Here is a 23,130-nt window from a genome sequence, read left to right on the forward strand (position 1 = left end):
ACCTAAGTTCAAGATTTCGTCGCTCTGGGTATTGTGTGCACTTTACTTAATCGTAAATCTTTAGTACGTCTCGATAAATGAAATCCAATTTATATTCCTCACCCAGTCCCACTAACTAAAAGCCACGATATGATTCTACATGTGGTCACCTACCTGATATAGTACAAGTCTGCTTGTTCCCCTGGATCAATGTTATCCCCAGATTCCCCGACGGACTTGGCTATATGAGTCCATTCTGATGCTCGAAGTTACATTTGACATAAATGAAAAGAAGAGCCAGACATACATATATTGAAAAGGTATTTTCAGACAGTACCAGAAGAAATTATGATTTTCAGAATCCTGACACGCCTCCTGGCATGATTATAAGTAAAAATGAAATTGGCCCGGGTGAGGTTCCGTCTCAAGTAGGTATTAAAGTTAATAAATGGAGAAAATCTGCGACTATTAGTTAAACTTTTTAACTACATATACTATATTGGCAAGCTTCCCCAAGATTGGTGACAGTTCATTTTTATAACACTGCCTAAAAAGAACAATACCAAAAATTTCAATGAATATAGACTAACAAGTCTAATGTCCGCAGTCGATAAACGGTGCTCATTGAGAACAGTCTTTGTCGATCGTTAGCGCATTAACAGATTAACTGTTGTTATCTTCTTTCTGTATTCTCGTAATACTTAACCTACACGTGTTTTTCTTTGGTGTAAGATGGCGTCCTCCTCTGGAGGGAACTACTACGAGCTGCTTGATCCAGGAGACAGCGCTCGGAAATCTCCTAATCAGAAACGGAAAAAAGTGAAGTGAATATCAACAGCACTACTTCTTTCCCACTATTAGGACATAAAACCCCCCAATTTAAAGTGCAGTGCCCAAAATTTGTAATAATTAAAAGTACAGTGCCGGAAAAGCCAATTAACAACTTCAATATATTTCTTGTGTCGAAAGCACTTGAAAATATTTGTGCTGAACCGCCACAACAAATCTCCTTTACTCGTGACGGGAATTTGTTAGTGCTTACAAAAAACGACATGCAAACAAATAAATTCCTTAAAGCAAAAAACTTAGCTAACGTCTGTCCGATAATATCAGAATTACATCCAACCTTAAACACTGTCAAAGGTGTCATTTTTGCACCTTCACTAAGGCAACTATCCGATAAAGAAATTGTAGGAGGCCTTAGAGATCAAGCAGTAACAGACTGTCAAAAGATTAAGAAATTTGTTGATGGGGAGCTTGTGAACACCTCACTGCACATCATCTCATTCCAGAAATATGAAATTCCTAAGGAAATAAAAATTGGTTTTCTAATCTGTAAGGTCGAACCATATATACAAGCACCTATCCAATGCAAGAACTGCTTCAAATTAGGGCATACCAAAAAATATTGTAGAAGCGATGAAAAGTGCGAGGTATGCAGCGCAAATGTTCACGAGCCTACCACGTGCAAAGAGGTTAAATGCATTAACTGCAGTCATGCTCATAGAGCCAACAACAGAAACTGTCCCGTTATACAAGCAAGAGCAGAAACAATTAAAATAAAAACAATAACAAAGTGTACATACAAAACAGCTATAGAAAAATCCCAAGCCAAAGTTTACGACATTCCAACAGAAACACTTGAAAAAGCTATAGAACTGAGAAAAAAACGTCTCTCTTCTCAATCAAAAAATATTCAAAACAACCAATCCAATAACGCACCTAATTCGAATAATGAGATAATTCACTCTCTTCCCACTCACGGAAATCACACAAAAGAAAACGAAAACACTAACAAAAACTCAACAACAATTTCTACAAAAATATCAACACCAAATGAAATAAACAACAACAATTGTACCACTAATAACAAATTTTATTCTTTCTCAAAGCAATCCGACTCTTCAGTCATACAACAATACTTACAATATAACACCCCTCCTAATTTGGATATGTCGATGGAGTAAAAAGCTGATGTGGCGGGCTCAGGGCGGGAGCGACAAGGACCACTAGCTACGGCTATTGGTGGTTGTTGTTTCTGTCCTGAGCCCGTCATAAGTCGGTCTCAAGTGTATATAATTAATATATACTTGATGAGGCTTATTTTTCTCTCTATGCCTCTTATGGTCCTAAAGATTCTGCAGTGGAATCTGAAAGGTTACTATAATAATCTACATGAGCTTCAACTAATAATCGATAAATATTCTCCCGACATCATTGCTCTCCAAGAAACACACCTAACTACTCATTCAATTAACTTAAATAATTATGCATATTCTTTATGTAACACGCCAACGCAAGCAAATGCAAAAGGTGGTACTGCCTTATTTGTAAAGAAATCGCTACAACATAAGTTTCTATCATCAAACCCGAATATGTGAGCGGTGACTGCAATAATAAAAGCCGAAATTACATTTGCAATTTGTTCTATCTATATAACTCCTGGGGAAAATATACCATTTAGTGATTTACGTGGGTTTTGCGATAATAACCAGTGTGGCACAATAATTTTAGGTGATTTTAACGCTCATAGCAAATTGTGGGGATCGCCTCAAACAGATAGAAGAGGAACTGTCATAGAAAACTTTCTATTAAATTCAAATATGTGTGCACTAAATGATGGATCCCCAACCCACTTTTCGACTAGGTCAACTTTCACACATATAGATCTGTCTTTGGTTACCACACATCTTCGCCCTTTCTTCACTTGGGAAATTGACTCACACCTCCACGGTAGTGATCACTTCCCAATCTTTATTGAACTTTCTAAGATGGGAGATACATATAACTCAAACAGAGTGATTAACAAACTGACACGTTTTAACACCGACCAAGCAGACTGGGCCAAGTTCCAAACTAAACTCGAGACTCTTCGTGAACAATTTTTAGTATCCTCTAATATAAATAAAGCTGCAGCGGTGTTCCACAGGCTTATTACTGTAGCAGCAAATGAATCGATACCACGTGCTACAAAACAGTTTAGCAAACGCACTACATACTGGTGGAGTGAGGATTTATCCAACTTGCGCAACCGAAAAACTTCAGCTTGGAGAGAGTTTAAGAAACAACCAACAGTAGTTAACAGAATAGCATACAAAAAAGCGAATGCAATTTTTAAGAGAGAATGTAAAGCCACTAAAAGAATTTCCTTCACCAAATTCACTGAATCAATTAATCCACAAACATCTGTAAAGTTTTTATGGGGCAAAGTTAACAAGCTATACGGGAAGGCAACGCCGCTACATGTACGGGTATTGGAGACGGAAGAGGGGGGAACAGTGACAGACCCACACAACATAGCTCAAAGTTTTGCCAGTACATGGTCAGAGCAATCAAAAGACTCTAATTTCGCTAGCTCCTTTATCTCCAACAAATCAAATATAAATCTTTCCAGAAGTTATATAGTGGATACCATTGCCAACCTCTTAGAAGATCCAATAACTCTGATAGAATTTGATTCTGCTCTCAACACTGCCAAAGGTAAGTCCGGTGGCTTCGATAAAATATCTTACACCTTCCATATGGCATAAAACAGAGGTACATCCAACTTTATAATGAGATTTTCCAGATAGGACATATCCCACAAGAATGGAAAACAGCGACAGTTCTACCCATTCTAAAGCCAGGCAAACCTAAAACAGAGGTTAATTGATACAGACCGATTTCCCTTCTGTCGTGCCCCGCAAAAATTCTCGAAAAGATTGTAGCTAGAAGACTTACGTGGTTTTTATCTAGGAGAAAGCTGATAAGCCCGCATCAAATGGCATTTAAGTCAGGGAAAAGTACGTTAGATGCACTACTGCATATTGATAACCAGATTGCACAATCCATATCCAGGCGGCACCACATATCCATTTTATCAGTCGATTTTGAAAGGGCATATGACCGTATTGGGAAGCATGCAATCCTCAATCAACTGATGGAATGGAAAGTAGGACCAAAATTACTCAGATATATTCACTCATTCTTATCAAACAGAAAGTTCCGTATTAGAATTAACGGCATATATACAAAAACCTATCCACTTGAAAACGGTATACCTCAAGGCTCACCATTGTCAGCCATACTATTTCAAATTGGCACAGAACATATCAACAAAATAATGCTTGGGTACCCATGCTTCAACTATTGTATTTATGCAGATGACTTTTACCTGCTAGCAAAAATTAAGAGCGAGGAAGAATTCAAGAACAGATTAAGGGTGCTTTTCCAAGAAATCTTGGACTGGTGCCATTACTCTGGTTCGCAGATATCTTTTCCCAAAACAAAATTATTACATGTATGTATGAAGACTAGCTGTAGATTAAGCGATCTCATTATAGATAATAAGCGAATAGAATATGTTAAGTCACTAAAGATACTAGGATTAGTCTTTAATAATAAGTATACGTGGTCGGCACACATAGAAGCCTTAAGAATATCATTATTTAATCGATTAAATCTCATTAAATGTCTAACATCATACCACAGTAGCGCTCATCCTAATAGCGTCATTAATATTACAAAGGCGTTGGTGCTTTCGAAAGTTGATTATGGTCTCGCTATATACGGCAACACTTCGGAAAGACAACTCAATAAACTCAAGGGTGTTTACAATGCAGCAGCAAGACACAGCATAGGAGCTTTTCGCATTACACCTATAAAAAATATATATGCCGAGACTGGCATCCCAGATATCATCAGTAGATACGAAGAGATCACATCTAAACAAATCCCAAAAGTTATTTTGTACACGGATAAGCAGTTGGTCACTAATATAAATCAATTGGTCACAAGGAAACGAGACCTACGATTCCCCCCAGCAATATGTGCTATCATTAAAAATGGGTATAAGATTGGCATAAGTATTAGGGCATACAAACTATACTCGCCTCAAAAACCCCCTTGGCATTTCAGTACAAACTCTATAGTCACGGACCTAATGCAGCTACCAAAATCAACAACGAATCCACAAGTCTTTATAACAACGTTTAAGGAAGTGGTTTCCAAATTCAGACTGCAAAACTGGAATCTAATTTATACAGATGGTTCAAAAACGGAGCATGCTACCTCGTTTTCAATTATTAGTAGCGACCTCCGACTTGAAAAACTCTTTCGTCTTGATGAAAACAGCTCTATCTTTACCGCTGAGACCCAAGCATTGCTAGGAGCCGTTAATACGTGTAAAGTAATCCAAGGAAAACATCTGATTTGCTCTGACTCATTATCTGCCATAAAAGCACTGCTTAACATTCAACACAAAAACGAGACTATTCAAAAGATCAGAAATGCATTAATCCAATACCCTACTAAGATAAAAATAATGTGGATTCCAAGTCATGTTGGCATCCGTGGAAACGAACTAGCTGACGAAGCCGCAAAATTTGCTACAACAGCACCTATCATCACTCAAAAAACTGTTAACAAAAATGACATCATAAGGTCAGTAAAATACCACTACTCCCAAATAAATAGAAATAAATGGAGCAGATACATTGACGGGTATAAAAGTTTCAACGAAGAAGGATTAGCCATTAAGTATCCATATAATTTTTCAGAAATGAACTTATAAAATATACACGCTTAAGGCTCTGCCATACGCGACTAACACACAAACATATTATGGAGAAAATACCACCGCCAACATGTCTACTTTGTCTAACCAGCGCACTAACTTTCGAACATTTAGTTTACAACTGTAGCTATATTAAGAGTATGCAACTACAATTATTCAATGAAATATGTTTTCCCAAATTGTTAAAAAATGTTACCTCAGAAAACATTACCAATACCATATTGCTCTTAAAAAGATGTGGCATTTATTATTCAATTTAAACAACTTTAATAATTATCTGATCAATCTATATTAGGCCGAGGACCACAGTTGTTAGTTGCCTAGTTTTACAGTTTATTTATGTAATTTAATTATGTAAGTAAATTTACTAAATAAATAAATAAATAAATAAGTCTAATGTCGCATGCACTAAATATTATATATATTTAAAAGTTATTCAAAAAATGCGAAAGAACGATGGGAAACTACCAATTCGGATTTAAATATCGACTGAGAGCCCGCGAGCCCTTGCTATGCATTCAGATCTAAGATCAGAAGTGCAAGGGCATTCAAAGATGTATTCTTCTTCTCCATCGATAATGAGAAAGCATTCGACACTGTTAAACATGATAAGCTTATAGAAATTCTTCTATCTGTGCGAATAGATGACAAAGACATCCATTGCATTAGAAATTTGTACCGGCAACAAACTGCTTATGTAAACATCGATGCTGATGCTACCGAAGGAATACCAATTTTACGTGGAGTGAGGCAGAGTTGTATAATTTCACCGTTCAACATATACTCTGAAAGGATTTTGCAAGATTCCTTCGTGGCAGTTGAACAAGATGTCGAAGTGAATGGTATGCTCATAAACAACGTAAAGTTAACCAATTTAGCGAAAGGTTCGGACTACATTTCGAGTAAAGTAAACGAAGTATATATGTATATGGTATGAGTGTTAGCAGGACAAATGTATATATAATATTAGGTTGGGGAATAAGTTCGTAGCATTTTTACCAAAGAATTTTGTTTAAACAAAAACAAGAATTATATCAATAAGTTAATCAATTATATATTCGCCTCCGCTGTTTACAACCTCTTCTCACCTCTCGACCAATTTATTAATGCCGTTCCGCCAAAAATCGCATGGTCTGATGTCAAAGAAGTTGTTGAGCCAGTTTTTAAGGACCTCTTCGTTATCGAAAGTACCGCCGTTAAGATGGTAATAGGTCGGGGCAAAGTCCGAAGAATACGGAGGATGCTGAAAGGCTTGTGGCTTTGGCGACTTGTGCAACATGGGTAATGTAGTGCAACATTCACGCGGTGTAGCTGGACAATGTAGAGCACCTTGTTGACCGTGACATTCTTTTCGAGCATTCCCCAGTATACCATGCCCTCCTAGTGCCACCAATCACATATCACGATCTTCTTTGGATGAAGATCCGGCTTGACTCTCGGCTTTGGCGTATCTCCTGGAGCCACCCACTCTTTGCTTCATATTGATACGTAGGCACCATTTCTAATCGCCCGTGAAGATTCGGTACAAAAAGCACGTGTTGCTCGATGGCGTGAGAAATGCTGAGAAGCAATTTGAAGGTGACTTTCTTTGCTTTTTCGGTGAATCCCATTGAATGAAGGTGATTGAGTATCGTTTTATGATCGCAATTCATTTTTTCCGCCAAAATACGGTGTGTCAAATGATATGTTTGGGCGGTTCTTTTCTATAACATAGAAGCTTGGATCCTTAAGATAGCAGATATCAACAAGATTGAAGCATTTGAATTGTGGATATATCGACGAGTTCTAAATATACCGTGGACAGATCGGGTTACGAATAGTGACATCTTACAGAGAATTGATTGTGATCGAGAGATGTTGGTAACCATAAAGAGAAGGAAAACCTGAAACTTGGACCACATCTTGAGAAATCTGAAACACAAATTAAAAATGTAGGCAACCTCATTGATATGGAAAAGGATTGTAAATATTTGTTTGTTTTTAATTATCGTATAAATAATATGGTTGTAATTATATATCCCCTCTGCAGGAAATAGTAAACCTCCATGAAAAAGCTCCTCGTACAAAACCATCTGCCATTCGGAGTTGATATAAAACTGTAGGCCCCTGCATTTATATATATATATACATATATTTAAAAATTAGTAATTATCAAATATTCGAAATCCAATTGGCAAATAATGAAGAAAAAGAAGGAATCAAAAATAGGAAACTTCGCTTCCTTTGGAATCTGGTACATTTTTATTTATTTGGACTAATATTCAGTATTCGATGCGATTCCAGCTGGTGATCAGGAATTTCAAGAAGGACTTGGATTCATTTTGTGTTTCCAACTGGCTCTGGTTAGCACGAGAAAGAAACGACTTGCGCGTTTCGAACATATTGGCGTATTTGTCAATCGCAGTAGAATACTTCCAGCGGCGACTATACTTCGAGTGGACCGCTGTTTCAAACCGCATCAGTGAATACATGTACGAGCACATGCATGCCCCATAATATTCTCAGCCAGTATAGCAAAATCCACATCAAATCAATACCAACCCAGATATCCAGCTGACAAGTGACAAAGAAGGACTTACTTATCTTTTCCAGGAGGCCTGAGGACTGGCCCATATTCATCACGAATTACGAACTGCCCACCGAGCGATGTGATTTCACCGATCAAAAAAGCTTAGTCAAATTACAAAAATTTTTAAGGCACCAGCTGTCGAAGCAGTGTGCGGTATGTTAATGATGCCATCAACATTGTGGATGGCAATAAACACTTTGATAATGCTTTATTATACGCCAGACAAGAACCTAAGATTAGGGCCGATAAATTGGTAACGCTGGACAAAAACTTTCATACTACGATTCAGGCGGTTCTCCTGTTAGATTTTTTAAACTATCCTACTTCTCAATGACTTGGTAGCTGAACTACCAAGCGACTAAAAGCTCAATTGGGGCAGCTATAGTATGCCACTCAGTTGCTGTTGATAATATTGAAATAAAAACTGTTACACGATTGGAAACAAGTTCATTTCGATTTGAAGAGATTAAACTTTTATTGGTACATTTTATCTTTTCTTTATTGATAAAAGCTCTTCCAAAAGTGACGGTCTTTCAGTAGTGAATATTTCCTAGACGGTACCTTTTTTTATGTCATCTTTTACATTTGCGAAGTGGGCAGATGTACAATTTTACAAGATAGAACAACGCGTTAAAATTATTGATACTTATTATGAAAATGGACCACCTTTAAGAACAATATATCGCAAAGTTTGTGAGTTGTTTATTAAAATAATCGTCGGAACGAGTCCTCAATTCAAAGGATGCTGAAAAAATTTCAAGAAACTGTTTCTGTCGAGGATAGAAAACGAACTGGCAGACCAAAAACTGGACGGGTGAGAAGATTGGTGCTGTAGTACAAAGTGTTGCTGAACAACTAACATTCAACATCGATATCACAACGTTCTCCACAATGAGGCATTCATGAATTGACTGTTTGGCGGATTTTACCTGTAGACGTATGATGGTAGATTTTAAATGATGGTATTTTTCAAATATAACTGTAAAGAGCCCTATTTTAAATAAAAATAGTGAAACCTAATTGTTTTACTTTAAAGCTATATTCACGGGCGCCTTTTTAAAGATCCTTCATAATCAAAAATTTGAAAAATTGCTGAAAGCTTAGCAAAACGTCCATAGTTGAGGACATCATTTTTATCGATGAAGGAATCTCTTTTCTCACGTACATATACATATAATGCTATCGTACTAACTGGTCTTGTTCCTCCCCAATGGAAAGTCACGCAAATAAAAATTATCCTCAAATCATGAAAAAGCGCAGTAAAAGTGGAATCTCAATAATGTAATCATTCTCCAAAACAATGTTACTCAATATCTTAGCATGCACCTCGACAGCAAGTTTATATGGAAAACGCATATTTTCACCAAACGCAAAACACTTGAAATTAAACTCCGAAAACTATGCTGGTTACATAATCGAAATTCCCATGCTTCTCTCAAAAGTAAACTCTACTATACTCAGTTATCTTAAAACCAATATGGCAGCTAATTCCAGCATCAAAATACTCCAAAAATTATCTAAAATCATTACATCATATACATACGTGTTGTATATATAAATAAATATTACTTTCTAATTTATATTTCTACATATATTTATAACACATAAATTATAAATTAGGCAATCTACATACTATGGTGGAAAACAAAGTATTGCGAGCAACTTCGGCCGCCACGTCACCGGGTACTCGGCAACCGAATTCCGCTCGCTCATTTCACATATATTCACACACTCGCCCTATCAGCTAAATCTTTCAAAGTCGCTGTGAGCCGGTTAACAGTCTGATCTTGGCCACACCATCTGAATTCTTCTCATCATTCTTACAACACACTATTTTACATGCTAAGTATACTCATCACACACTATTATTCTTATATAATATACTAGCTACATACTTATTATGACTTTATTTATCGCAACAGTACAGAACAATCCGTTTCAACCAATATACGCATCGATCTGAGGAATACATACATTTCCGCGATGCTATTAATGCCGACTGCAAAGAAATAGGAGAGATTACTATTGTATGTTAGACAATATAGCAACCCAGACCTTGACCTAAACAACACTTTTGACGCGAAATAATTACAGCAATATTACGTTTTTTTTTGTTTTTGATAGGCTGTTGCTGACACTCTGCCGCACAGAGAACGTTAATGTATAGAGAACTCTCAATGACAGGAACGTATGGAATTTCGTTTTACGCGCGGAATTCACTACAGACATATTTTCCACCAACAGTTAACAGAAATATACTCAACCGATCAAATTAAACAGTAGTTGAGTAAAATTCGTTTTGCTACAGTTCAAAATATTGTGAATAAATATAAAAGTGAAAAAAGCTTAGTCGTGCGGAAAATCAGGACAAACCCCAAAATAAGTGCCCCCAAATTGAAATCTGAAGTTAAAAATGAGCCTGGAAAACAATTTAGCACCTAAACTATTCGCCGGGTTTTGCATAGTGCTAATATAGTTATCATGGGCGCAATGTTAGGAAAAAGCTCTTCGTGAGTAGTGTCAATCGGAGTAAACGGATTTCATTCGCAAAAGATCATGAAAAATATGACCAAACGTTTTGGAATCAAGTCATATTTTCTGATGAGTGTAAGTTCAGTATCTGTGGATCTGAGGGCCGTGAAAAAGTTTGGAGAAAAGTTAACGTGGAATTGGATCCAAACAATACGACCGGCACTGTGAAGCATGGAGGGGGCTCTGTGATGGTTTGGGGATGTATGGCTGCGAACAGGGTTGGAAACTTGGTATTTATCGAAAATATTATGAACCGATATGGTTATTTAAATATTTTGAAAAATAATTTAAAGAAAGCGCTACGAAATTAGGCCTTGGAGGAACGCTTATCTTGCAGGATAATGACCCCAAGCACACATCCAACATTGTACGAGAGTGGCTGTTATACAATGTGCGAAAACAGCTGAAAACACCGCCACAGTCCCCGGATACCAACCCAATCGAACATTTATAGGAATACTTAAAGCGGCAAATAAGTAAACATCGGATTAGAAATAAGGAATACCTGAAAAACGTCCTTCAAGAGGAATGGAATAAAATACCACCAGCTGTAACTGAAAACTTGGTGAAATCAATGCTATCACGACTTAAAGCGATTGTAAAGTCTAATGGTTATCCTCCCAAACACTAGGATTTGATTTTAATTATGTTTTTGATTTCACAAATTAATAATGTGATGAACTGTATACTTACTTTTGAGACATAAATTTTTATAAAGTTTAATATAAAAAGCTATAATTTTGTTCCTTTTTAAAATTTTGTCATTATTTGGATTAAATATAATTTTTGTATTTCATTCATGTAAATAAAACACAATTTTGTTATAAGTTAGGTTGTTTGCAGGAATCGCTTGGGGGAAATTGAAAACGTGTCCGGTGTATACTTACTTCTGTTACTAACTGTATATTATGTCTGTCTGTTATACTTTGTTGAATTCCCTTCAACTAAATCAAAATCCTCTATAGAAAACGCTTCATTACCAGGCACACAGGAAGATGGCATATGCAAATGTAAATATGTGAATTTATATACATACTATGTGCAAATATATATAATATGCTGTGTGTATGTTTGTGCACTTGCCACAGCAAAACCAATTTCGGTAAAACTTCTGAAGAAATCCAGCGCACATTCATAGGCACAGCGCACTTTTATAGACACAGCATTGTATGGACAGTAACCTTCAGAGTGTACAGGAACCTTCAAATACTCTGATTTCAGAGTAAGTTTCAAACCTTGCAGATACTTATATGCATATGTTTTGTGCGTTTTTTATCAATTGAAGAACTACATATGTACGTAAAGTAATATACTAATTAACTATTTGCCTATTATCAGTTAACATAAAATAATTGTTTCGAAAATTTCCTCCCAGTACTGAAATGTCCGACACAGAACTTTTTTATAAGCTACTTATGTATAATAGTTTTCTGCAACTTACTGTATGCTCATACGCGCACTTGTCGCACAGCAGCTGCGGTTGTCGAGCTTTTAGAAAGACATATTTACATACATATATTGATGCATACATATGTACGAGGCCGCGGGCACTCGACTTGACAAAAATTCAAGATTTACCAAATATTGGCAAATAATTCTACGCGAAATATTCCAATATTGACTATTTTCGAATGGTCGAGAAAATTGGCATATGGGCGGATCGTTTTATGAATGAAAGTACTTTGCTCGTAGAAATATGAGCTCGAATTTATTAATGAATTTGTTGATGATGAGTTTTTGTTGAAACTGTTCAGCGCCGCCGCGACTATTTTAGGGTGTTCAGCCTCATGGCAACTAGAATGATGGCCGCTACGCCTGCGCCTATGAATGCATTTTGTTCTTGTAGTCGCTAGGCATAGAATTTTTTAGCTTTGAACGTTATACGCATAAAGTGAGTGCCCTGTGTGTGCGGTTGTATGTACATGCATATGTGTATATTAATAAGCATTGTTTTGCTGGAAGTTCAGAACACAAATATGTACGTACATAGGCTAGGCCATGATTCTAGTTGCCATAGTATAGCATATGTATAAAAAATTCACATATTTAAATTTGCATATGCCATCTTCCTGTGTGTCTGGTAATGAAGCGTTTTCTATAAAGAATGTTTTGACATATATGTATGTATATGTATGCACGTATATAGGCTAGGGCATCAAGTGTGCATATGCACATACAAATACGAAAATGCATATGCAAAAGAAATTGTTTTAGCATTTGTTAGACAGAAATTTGATCATTCGGACATTTACTCCCTAATTATTGCATGAAATATAAGGCGATGCACGTGAGGTAGGTCATGGTTGCTTCAGTACATATGTACATATGCGTGCAACACTATATTTAATAAAGATGCAATTGAACTTCGTTGTCCCATATATGCAAATACGTTTCTTTGAAGTTTTCCTTTATATATTTCAAAGTTTTTACTATCTAGAAAATGCATGCATACAAATGTATGTATATTATTCCCTGTAATAAAATGTAAATTGAAAAAAAATTTCGTTTGCAAAAGGCATACATATATAATATAAATGCATATTCAAATCAGAGAACTGCACCGGCTGAGTGTAAAAAATACATACGCTTCGCTTGAACAAAAAAACAGGCCTTTGCGTTCAAACGATCGAACTTGTTGAAATAAGTTATTGTCATTGTTTATTTCAGCTCAATCAAATCATGTGCTGCGTTTTAGCTCTCCGGTGTTATCACCAATCGTCTTCATAGCAGCCATTTCGGGTATTTGCTCGTTCGGCTGTACATTCATTTTTTTGAGCAAGAATAAAAGGGCTATAAAGCGAAATGAGCCGGTTTGAACACGTATGATCCCGCATGAGTTTTTGCATGTAACGATAGCAAAGTAAAAGCAAAATTTTAAAGCAAAAACACTATATTTTCATATTTGTTTTTTTTCTTAAAACTTATAATAAAACATATAAAATCGTTTGACATTATTTTACAACGGCTGAAACCAACTAATCCTTTCAAATACGAAACGCAATTTACAGCGTACATTGTACGCCAACGCTCGTTTGCTCGAACATGTGCTTTTTACAATAATGACAATTACTTCTTTGAACAAGTTTGATCGTTTGAACGCAAAGGCCGATGCTAATTTCATTCAATGCTGCTTTTTGTTCAATGATTAGATTTGAGCCGAAGACATTAGATCATACGTGTTGACTGATCTGAACTACGCGTTCGCCTGCATGAGCTGACTGCACTTGACCAAATATTTTGGTTCAATTGACTGAATGCGAGCAAGAAATTTAGCGTATGAACAACTCAAGAAAATAGTGAGCCATGCAGGTCTCTGATTCAAATGTAAATATGATAAGACGATGCGTCGTGAGATACATAGGTTCCTGCAAGTGCGTATGCACATACATATGTATGTACATACATATGTATGTAACACTATAAGAATTGAAGATCCAATTGAACTTTTACACAAACATAACTAACATAATACATATATATATGTATGTATATATTGATATATATACATATATTTACATTCATATGTCAATATACCAAAACACTTGTAGGCTCTATGAATTAATTTCGGCTCAAAAAATCAGAAAAAATTATCATAAAATTTGTATAGTTTTAAATTTACTAAAACGCACATACCAAGATGTGAGAGGTCGTTTTATAATGTATTTTTTTAATTAAATCAAAATATTAAAAATACTTTGATTTGAAATGTTGGCGCATATAATAAATATTCAAATCATTCATCAATTCATGTAGTAAGTTTGTTTGAAAATATAAATGGAATAAATTTTCGTCCATCAAGGGAACATAGAAATGTACAAGCAAATTCTTTGCAAAATGCCGTCGGCTATTCGTCAATTTGATTTCCTACAGAAGCCAAAAACTGTGCAGAGCCAATATACTAAAGAGAGATCCCGCTATAAACAGCTCTGTTAAAAGTTTCACCACACCCCGGCGGTGGTTAGACTTCATTTTTGACAATTCACACTATTCGTAGCTCGTGAGACTTCTTTATACATTAACGTTCTCTGTGCCGCAATTTGCAGAAATTATTTCGCGCCAAACGTGTCGTTTGAAAATATGGGCCAATAACTTGGTTTCATTTTAACGTAATTTTTCCAATGAATAGTTTAAAGCAGAAATGGGCAATCAATATCGTTTAATAACAAAAGAGAGAGTAAGAATCGATATTCTACTTTCTAAAGTCTTCAAGTTGATTAATCGCAAACGTGATGTGTAATGCTGAAAACAGTGAGCGCCGTACGCAGTCCCTTACCGCAGCCCCTAACGGGTGCAAAAACTCATCCCGTGAGTTCTCTCTGTGAATTGCGAATGGTAGTCACGCACCAACCCATTCGGCTACGGCGGCCGCCCTCGACACAATGTTACCATTGATATTTTTGCATACACACACCCGCGTTATCAGTTACAATTTTTCATTGTACATATAATATGCCAAAGTCAAAAACCACCAAATGCAAATAGTTCATTTACCTATAATTAACATTATTCAACATTGGTTTTAAGTTATTTTAATAAAAATTTTAATTTTTCTAAGTTTATTTTGTAAATGATTTCATTGTTTGGCAACAGTGTGTGTTGAGAGAGCAATTAGTTGACACGTTTCTATGGAAACAATCCAAAATCCTACGTCAACCACCTACGATACTACGGAACGGAACGGTGGTAAGAATCCATTTACATGGAGCTCTCATTAGTTTCATCGAGTCAGCTGACACGGGCGTACGTTTACGTTGGCGAGTGTGAGCATCATTAGCAGTGCTCCGTTGTTACGGAAATCAGTGTGCTAAGATTATGCTTATTTTGGCTAGACATCTTGCAGTGATAGTCGAAAAATTATCTCGTTAAGAGATGTGATGTTTTCATCGGTTTTGAGAGCAGGCGTGAGTCTTGGAACCTTGCCAATTCTTGTAATGTTCATACTTTTTCTCATGGACATTCCAACACACTAATACACCACAGTAGTTAGTTGTATTCTGCATTCCATTCCCCATTTTTTCTCAATTAGCTTTCGGCAGGAGTACAGCAACGTCATTGCTTTGCCAACTATGTGCGACTGTGAGCCTCAACTTAGCTTCCTACCCAGTACAAGGCTTAGATATTTAGCTTTTTATGTTTTGGCAAAACCCCTACCCCTAGGAATATTTGTTAAGAGGAGGTGTTTCATGACTCCTGCTTTAACAGTACCGATCCGTTTTTTCCGGGATGTGCCCCTAATCGGAAATTTAGGTTAAGTGTTTCATGACTCCTGCTAAACAGTACAGATCCGTTTTTTGAATGTTTCGCCCAAATCTGCACTTATCGTCCGTCCGATTAACATTCTTTTTATAAACGATAAATGATAGCCTTACTATTATAGAGATTTGTATCGCTTGCACGCGATACAAGCTTGTTGGCTGATTTATATAGACTTTACCCTACAAAAACAAAAACAAAAACAAAAACAACAATTCCAGAGCTGAAACGCAACGTTCGGATCGAGATTGCTGAACTAAATACGATGTGTGAGCGAGTAGTTGAAAATTGTATTTCTCGTATGACAGCCTGACATTTAAATTATGTCATCTATATCTATACTAATATTATAAAGAGGAAAACTTTGTTTGTTTGTTTGTTACGAATAGGCTCAAAAACTACTGGACCGATTTTAAAAATTCTTTCACCATTCGAAAGCTACATTATCCACGAGTAACATGGATTATATTTTATTTTGGAAATAGGGCTCGAGATATAGGTCAAAACGTGGACCCGGGTAACCTTCGGACGTGTATGTACAATATGGGTATCAAATGAAAGCTGTTGGTGAATGCTTTAGTACAGAGTATTTTTCATGCCGCTCCGTGACTGGGGTCTCGAGATATAGGTCAAAACGTGGACCCGGGTAACCTTCGGATGTGTATGTACAATATGGGTATCAAATTGAAGCTGTTGGTGAATGCTTTAGTACAGAGTATTTTTCATGCCGCTCCGTGACTGGGGTCTCGAGATATAGGTCAAAAGGTGGACCCGGGTAACCTTTGGTTGTGAATGTACAATATGGGTATCAAATGAAAGCTGTTGATAAGTGCTTTAATATGGGGTAATTTTCATACCTATTGATGACTAGGGTCTGGAAATATATGCCAAAACGTGGACCCGCCGTCTCTTTGCACCGAATTAAACCAAACTTACACACATTGTTAAGGAGGTATTGAAGATGGTTTCCGTATAGTTTGGATACCTATTGGTAGATAGGGTCTCGAGATATAGGTCCAAACGTGGACCCGGGTAACCTTCGGATGTGTATGTACAATATGGGTATCAAATGAAAGCTGTTGATAAGTGCTTTAATATGGGGTAATTTTCATACCTATTGATGACTAGGGTCTGGAAATATATGCCAAACGTGGACCCGCCGTGTCTTTGCACCGAATTAAACCAAACTTACACACATTGTTAAGGAGGTATTGAAGATGGTTTCCGTATAGTTTGGATACCTATTGGTAGATAGGGTCTCGAGATATAGGTCAAAACGTGGACCCGGGTAACCTTCGGATGTGTATGTACAATATGGGTATCAAATGAAAGCTGTTGATAAGTGCTTTAATACGGGGTAATTTGATGACTAAGGTCTGGAAAGATATGCCAAAACGTGGACCCGCCGTGTCTTTGCACCGAATTAAACCAAACTTACACACATTGTTAAGGAGGTATTGAAGATGGTTTCCTTATAGTTTGGATTCCTATTGGTAGATAGGGTCTCGAGATATAGGTCAAAACGTGGACCCGGGTAACCTTTGTTTGTGTATGTACAATATGGGTATCAAATGAAAGCTGTTGATAAGTGCTTTAATATGGGGTAATTTTCATACCTATTGATGACTAGGGTCTCGAAATATATGCCAAAACGTGGACCCGCCGTGTCTTTGCACCGAATTAAACCAAACTTATGCACATTGTTAAGTAAGTATTTGAAATGGGTTTCGTAAAATTTGGTTGTAAATCGGTCAGTGGCAACGGGTACAGCGTTCTTTTGAACCAGCCATAATGTCGCTTACTTTTTTAACGCTTGGGGCGGAACTGAACTGTCAAATTTACAGTGTGAGTTACAATGGGTCTATATTTCTTTCTGATTTGGATGCCATAAGGAAAAAACGTAAGTGCAACATGTAAAAATTGTTTGTGAATTTTTTTGGAGTGGATTTTGGAACAGCGAATAATTTCTTACGAAATTTGAGAATTTAATGTGAAATCCGAATGAAATTATGTGTTCGTGAAAAAAAATTTTTTTCGTTTTTTTTTTTGAAAAATATAAATGGATAATGGTTAAAAAAGCTCCAATGGATCAGGAAAAAAGACGATTGTTTATTCATATGCGTTGATTTGACATTTAAAAACAATCTTCTTTTTTCCTGATTTTCAATTTATATTTTATATTTACTCAAAAACAAATAGAAAAACAAAAAATATTGTTTATGCCAAAGCGCTTGAATAAAGAATAAAGAAATAAATAATATGAAAATCATATATTTTCTGTTCTAAACCATATCTATTCTATTTTAGTGTGCCCAGCGAAGGGGGCCGGGTTTGCTAGTTGTTCAAATATAATTGTTAAGAGCCGTATTTTGAATACAAATAGTGAAACCATGTAACTTAAGAGTGAAACCGATTTTTTTTATTATTTCAGATGCCTTATCATTGTCAACCGCTTGAGTAGTAAAATGTTAAAAATCAACGCTGAACCCGGATTTTTCACGGAGGTTTTTACGGAATTGAAGTCGTGTGGGCAGATTTTATCCAACGCTAATGGAACATTCACATGTACCAGTGCTTGATGCACAGATGAACGATATATATTTAGACTTTCGTTTACACCACACATGCATACCTAAGCGATATGTGCTTAAGATATTTATTAATAAATATATGTTAAATTGAAAAAATAACACGACAAAACATACTAAAAAGTAACAGCGTTCACATGCTGCAAATAAACAGTTTTAGAAAATCATAATTGTTATTTATTGCATTGGAACCCAAAGGTATGTATTCCACAACTTTCTTTCGCTTTATATACGTTGGACATTGATTTATGATGAGAGTTATATCTTGTAACATCAGAGGGATAGAAGGAAAATTAGAATCTTAACATATAAGAAGTGGGCGATTTTTTTTCTCAGTAATCGGTATTTACAGTGGGCCACACTCAAAATTGGGCACTCCAGGGAGAGGAGCTTTTAACTTAAATAAGAAAAAAAAATTATTTGATTTCAATTTGTTTCTATTTATTTATTTAGACTAGTATGTAAGAAGTACAATTATAAGAATTAACTTCATTGAAAATAAATTTGTATGAAATTAATGCCGTATATGCCACTCATATTCAAAAGGCGACAGTTAGAATTCATCAGGTGTGGACCGTTATAGTATGTTCATATCAAATCGCAAATTGTGCATTATAGTATTAAAAGGTACAAGGAAAGGGGCAATGTGCGTGATAAAAAACATAACTTAACAAACAGAGTGAAAATCAATGACCGGAGTTGTAGATTTAAACTCCGTTTAACAAAACAGAATCCAAAGGTAGCTGCTATAGATTAAAAAAAAAAAACAATTAAAAGAGAAAAAAATTTAGAAGTTTGTGCAGAAACGATTCGCCGACTAATTAAAAAAAAAAAACAAATTTTATGCACTCGTGCCACAACATCAGCCACTTATTTTGAAAAAAAAAACCAAAAGGCTAGGTTGGAGAATGTGGACTTTTGGTTTAAGGTATTCATTGAAAAATAAGAATATTGCATTAAAAATCTCACCATAATCTATTTGCATTAAAGGCTTTATTTACGGATAAAACCAAATTTAATATTTTTGGATCAGACGGCAAGCGTTTGTGTGGGCAAATCCTGGAAAAGAAATATTAAAAAGACGATGAAGTATGCAGTGCAGAAAAACTTAGTATCCGTGAAAACTTTTTATTTTATCAATACAATTATCCTAAGCACATGTCATGGAATGCTGGGAATTGGTTACTGTATAGTTGTCCAAAGATTCTGGCTACGTCTGCTCAATCTCTCGACATAAACTCCATTGAACATTTATGGGAAGAACTCAAAAAAGATTTGCTACAAGATGCGTGAGCGGTAAGTAATATTTGAAACAAGGAGTATTGGAGGAATGGGAAAAAATTTATTAAATTTTGAAAAGTTTACTTGGATTGTATTTCTTTTTCCACACCACCTTCAGTCAATAAAATTTTAATACCCATAAGTGCGCGGGTATAAAACGCTATCGAGGAAGTGAACCAGAAGATGTGGTAACAATAGTAAACATGTGTAAATGTATTGATTCAATTATGAAAGACTCGGTAATAACAAGTGAGTTCTGACGCGCTCTTATAAAACGTTGCATTTACGAAGTTCTCCATCCAGAGGGAAAAATGTTTTCGTCTATTTCCTGAAAGGTCGTAAAAATGATACGCAAAATGGCTAATTAGCGCTAAAATAAAAAATAAACGAAAAATTAAGTACATTAGTTATTTAATCTACATAAAAACAAAATAAAAAACACATTTTTATCTCTTTTAATACAATTTTAATATTTGTTAAACTTTTGTGCATGAAATCTAATAACACAAAAACACGTAAAGCTAAGTGAAATTACATATGTGTTTTAAGTTAGTTCGTAGTTAAATGACAAATTAGTTGTTTTTGTAGCAGCATAAACATTCCCCATACATGGACGGAGAATGCTGCGTTCCGGTTACGTAGAACCGACTGTCATGAGAACGTTTTTCAATGTCATCATCATTGTTAGCTTAACAACCTTGTCTGGGTCTTGGCTTGTTGTAACATTTGTCTCCAGTGCGATTTATCCCTCGCTTGAGTTCTCCAACAACGTGTACCAAATAGCTCAGCGTCCCGATCATCGCCATCCAACCATCGGAGCTTTAGTTTTCCTATGCCTCTATTTCTTCTGCACGTACCCAGTAGAATTTTCTTGGGTGGGTATGCTTCGCCTGCCCTTATAATGTGACGAGCCCAACGTAGTTGGGGAAACTTTATTATGGTGACAATATTCGGTTGTTTATACAGCCTTTGAAGCTCGCGAATGAGTCGTATTTTCCAAATATCCCTCAAAGATCTGAAAACATTTTGTCATCCTGCATGCAACACGAAGCAGGTGACATCCCTCGTGTCATTAAACAAGAACTCCAAGCGACGTATAATAAAATAAAGTCTAAGAAGACTAGAAACCCTCGCAAAAATAGGGTAGCCTAGTTATATTATCCGAATAATTGAGAGCTATTTCCCGGACCGTAAACTGAGGCTTAGAAGTGACAAAGACGTATATTTTGTCAGCAGGCGTTCCTCAAGTATCAGTTCTGGGCCCACTGCTATGGAAACTAATGTATGGCGGGGTTCTAAGACTGGATATGTCCCCTAGAGCTAAAGTCATTGGATTCGCGGATGACATCGCGGTGGTAATGGTAGCAAAACACACCCATGAAATTGAGAGGATCGCCAGCGAATCAGTAAGCAGGATTAAGACTTAGCTAAGGTCTATGAAGTTGGAATTAGCTGAGCATAAGACCGATGTAGTCCTAATCAGCAGCAGAAAAATAGTATAAACTATAAATTTGAATGTTGGGACTGTAACTACTAGTTCAAACCCCGCTTCTAAATACCTAGGAGGATGGCTGACAGTCGTTTAAACATCAAAACGCACCTGGAATACGCTGTTAACAAGGCACCGAATGTGCAATCCTGTCTGTCGCGAATAATGCCAAACAATGACGGACCTAGCCGCTGCAAAAGAATACTATATAGCAGGGTAGTGAGCTCGGCTCTTTTGTATGTCGCACCGATCTGGGCTCATGCACTGAACTTAAATAGCTACCCTTAAAATCTGACTGTCGTCTATCGGCTAAGCGCTTTGCGGATTATCCGGCCTCGCTGCAATTTCGGACAATGCATCCTTCGCTATAGCAGGACTAGTCCTCGTAGACATTTTGACGAAAGAAATGCAGAGAGTGAATGTAAGGCTATCTGAACACGACGGTAAAGCAGGTCGTAAAACTATTGCAGAAGAACAAAAGCGTCGTTCGATGACAAGACCGGTGGAACAGATCACCGAAAGGTGGATTGATGCATGGGCTAATACGCGTTCTTACGACGTGGTTAGAAAGGAACCATGGGGAAACAAACTTCCGATTAACCCAATTCCTTTCAGGACTCGGAGTATTTCGAAAATACTCCATAGATTAGGCCATGACAGTTACACAAACGGCCCAATCTGCACGGCCCACACTGTGCTCCCGAAACCTGTGGTATATTAAACGGAGAAAATATTATAGATTTTATGCTAAAATCGGGTGATAACTGGAAGCGAATCTGCGCGCATGCAAAATATATCCAGAATGATCTAAGACGCGCGGAGGCACAATTACGTTCGGGCCTACCTTTAGATGAGCTAGACGAGGATGACTGGTGATATGGCGAAGCTACTATTATTGTTAACAAACAAACAAACAAAAGCGCGGAGGTTCGTAGACGAAATAACTAGGAGCATATGTGCTAACCAGCCCCGTGAGGTAATTTTTTTTTGGACAGTTCCGCGGGGAGATTGGTAGATAGTGGAGAGGTATTTAGTACGTAAGTGCAGCTGTGAGGCTACAAGTCGTCCGTACTGCTATGCCGGTATAGCAGTACTCATGAGAGTTTCCTCTTCACGGGTGTCATCCCAGAAAAAAAATTTAATACAAATATAGGTTATACTTGGACTTGAATGCGTTGCGAGCTATCCGGCTCGAGGGACCAAAAATGTTTTGACTTTTCTCCAATTTGTATAGTGCGGTTTTCCAAAATCAAGGTATTGACATTTGTCTTTCGCAAATCCCCATAGAAGCAAAGACGAGAAATTCTGGAAAAAACTACATTTTACGGACGAAACTAAAATTAATATGATTGATGCTGATTGCAAGACTTTTCCTCATCGTAAAAAAACCAAGGGTTCAATCCCCGCTATATAACAATGAATAATAAGGACCCCAAGCATACAGCAAAAGTACTGACAAATTGGCTTTCCGACGAAAAAATTTTGATTCTGGATTTGCCAGCACAAAGCTCCGACCTTAACACCATTAAAAATCTGTGGAACGATATTTAAGGTAAGGTTGAGCAAAAAAAAATTTCAAAATGCCAATGAACTATGGCAAGGAGTACAAGAAGCGTGAAACTCTATTGGTTTGGAGAGATACTAATGACGTAAGAAATTAATCAACAAATTTAAACAATTTGAAATAACTGATTTCTGTTTTTGTTGCAGATCCTTAAAAGTGCGTTATTTCAGAGTCAAAATGTGATAAATTTCGATTTTTATAATAGATATACATACATAGATATTAAATTGTTATTTATTTAGCGTTTTTTTTTCTTTTATTTTTTTTTTTAAATAAACAGATTTGTGCAAAAATACACCGAACTCTCTTTTTACACGGTCT

At 36.5% G+C, this 23,130-nt stretch overlaps 1 protein-coding gene across 1 annotated transcript in view; it reads left to right on the top strand.

The window, feature by feature from the left end:
* The window catches only part of LOC129248553 (cyclin-dependent kinase 5 activator 1), a 41,378-nt gene extending 22,722 nt beyond the window's left edge, over positions 1 to 18,656 (top strand). The window contains exon 5 of the mRNA XM_054888145.1: positions 18,319 to 18,656. Within this exon, the coding sequence (XP_054744120.1) occupies positions 18,319 to 18,466 (148 nt within the window). The 3' untranslated portion in view covers positions 18,467 to 18,656. The remainder of the gene's footprint in view (positions 1 to 18,318) is intronic.
* The last annotated feature ends 4,474 nt before the right edge of the window (positions 18,657 to 23,130 follow it).

This window comes from Anastrepha obliqua, chromosome 5, assembly GCF_027943255.1.
Source record: "Anastrepha obliqua isolate idAnaObli1 chromosome 5, idAnaObli1_1.0, whole genome shotgun sequence".
In the NCBI taxonomy this organism is placed as follows: domain Eukaryota; kingdom Metazoa; phylum Arthropoda; class Insecta; order Diptera; family Tephritidae; genus Anastrepha; species Anastrepha obliqua.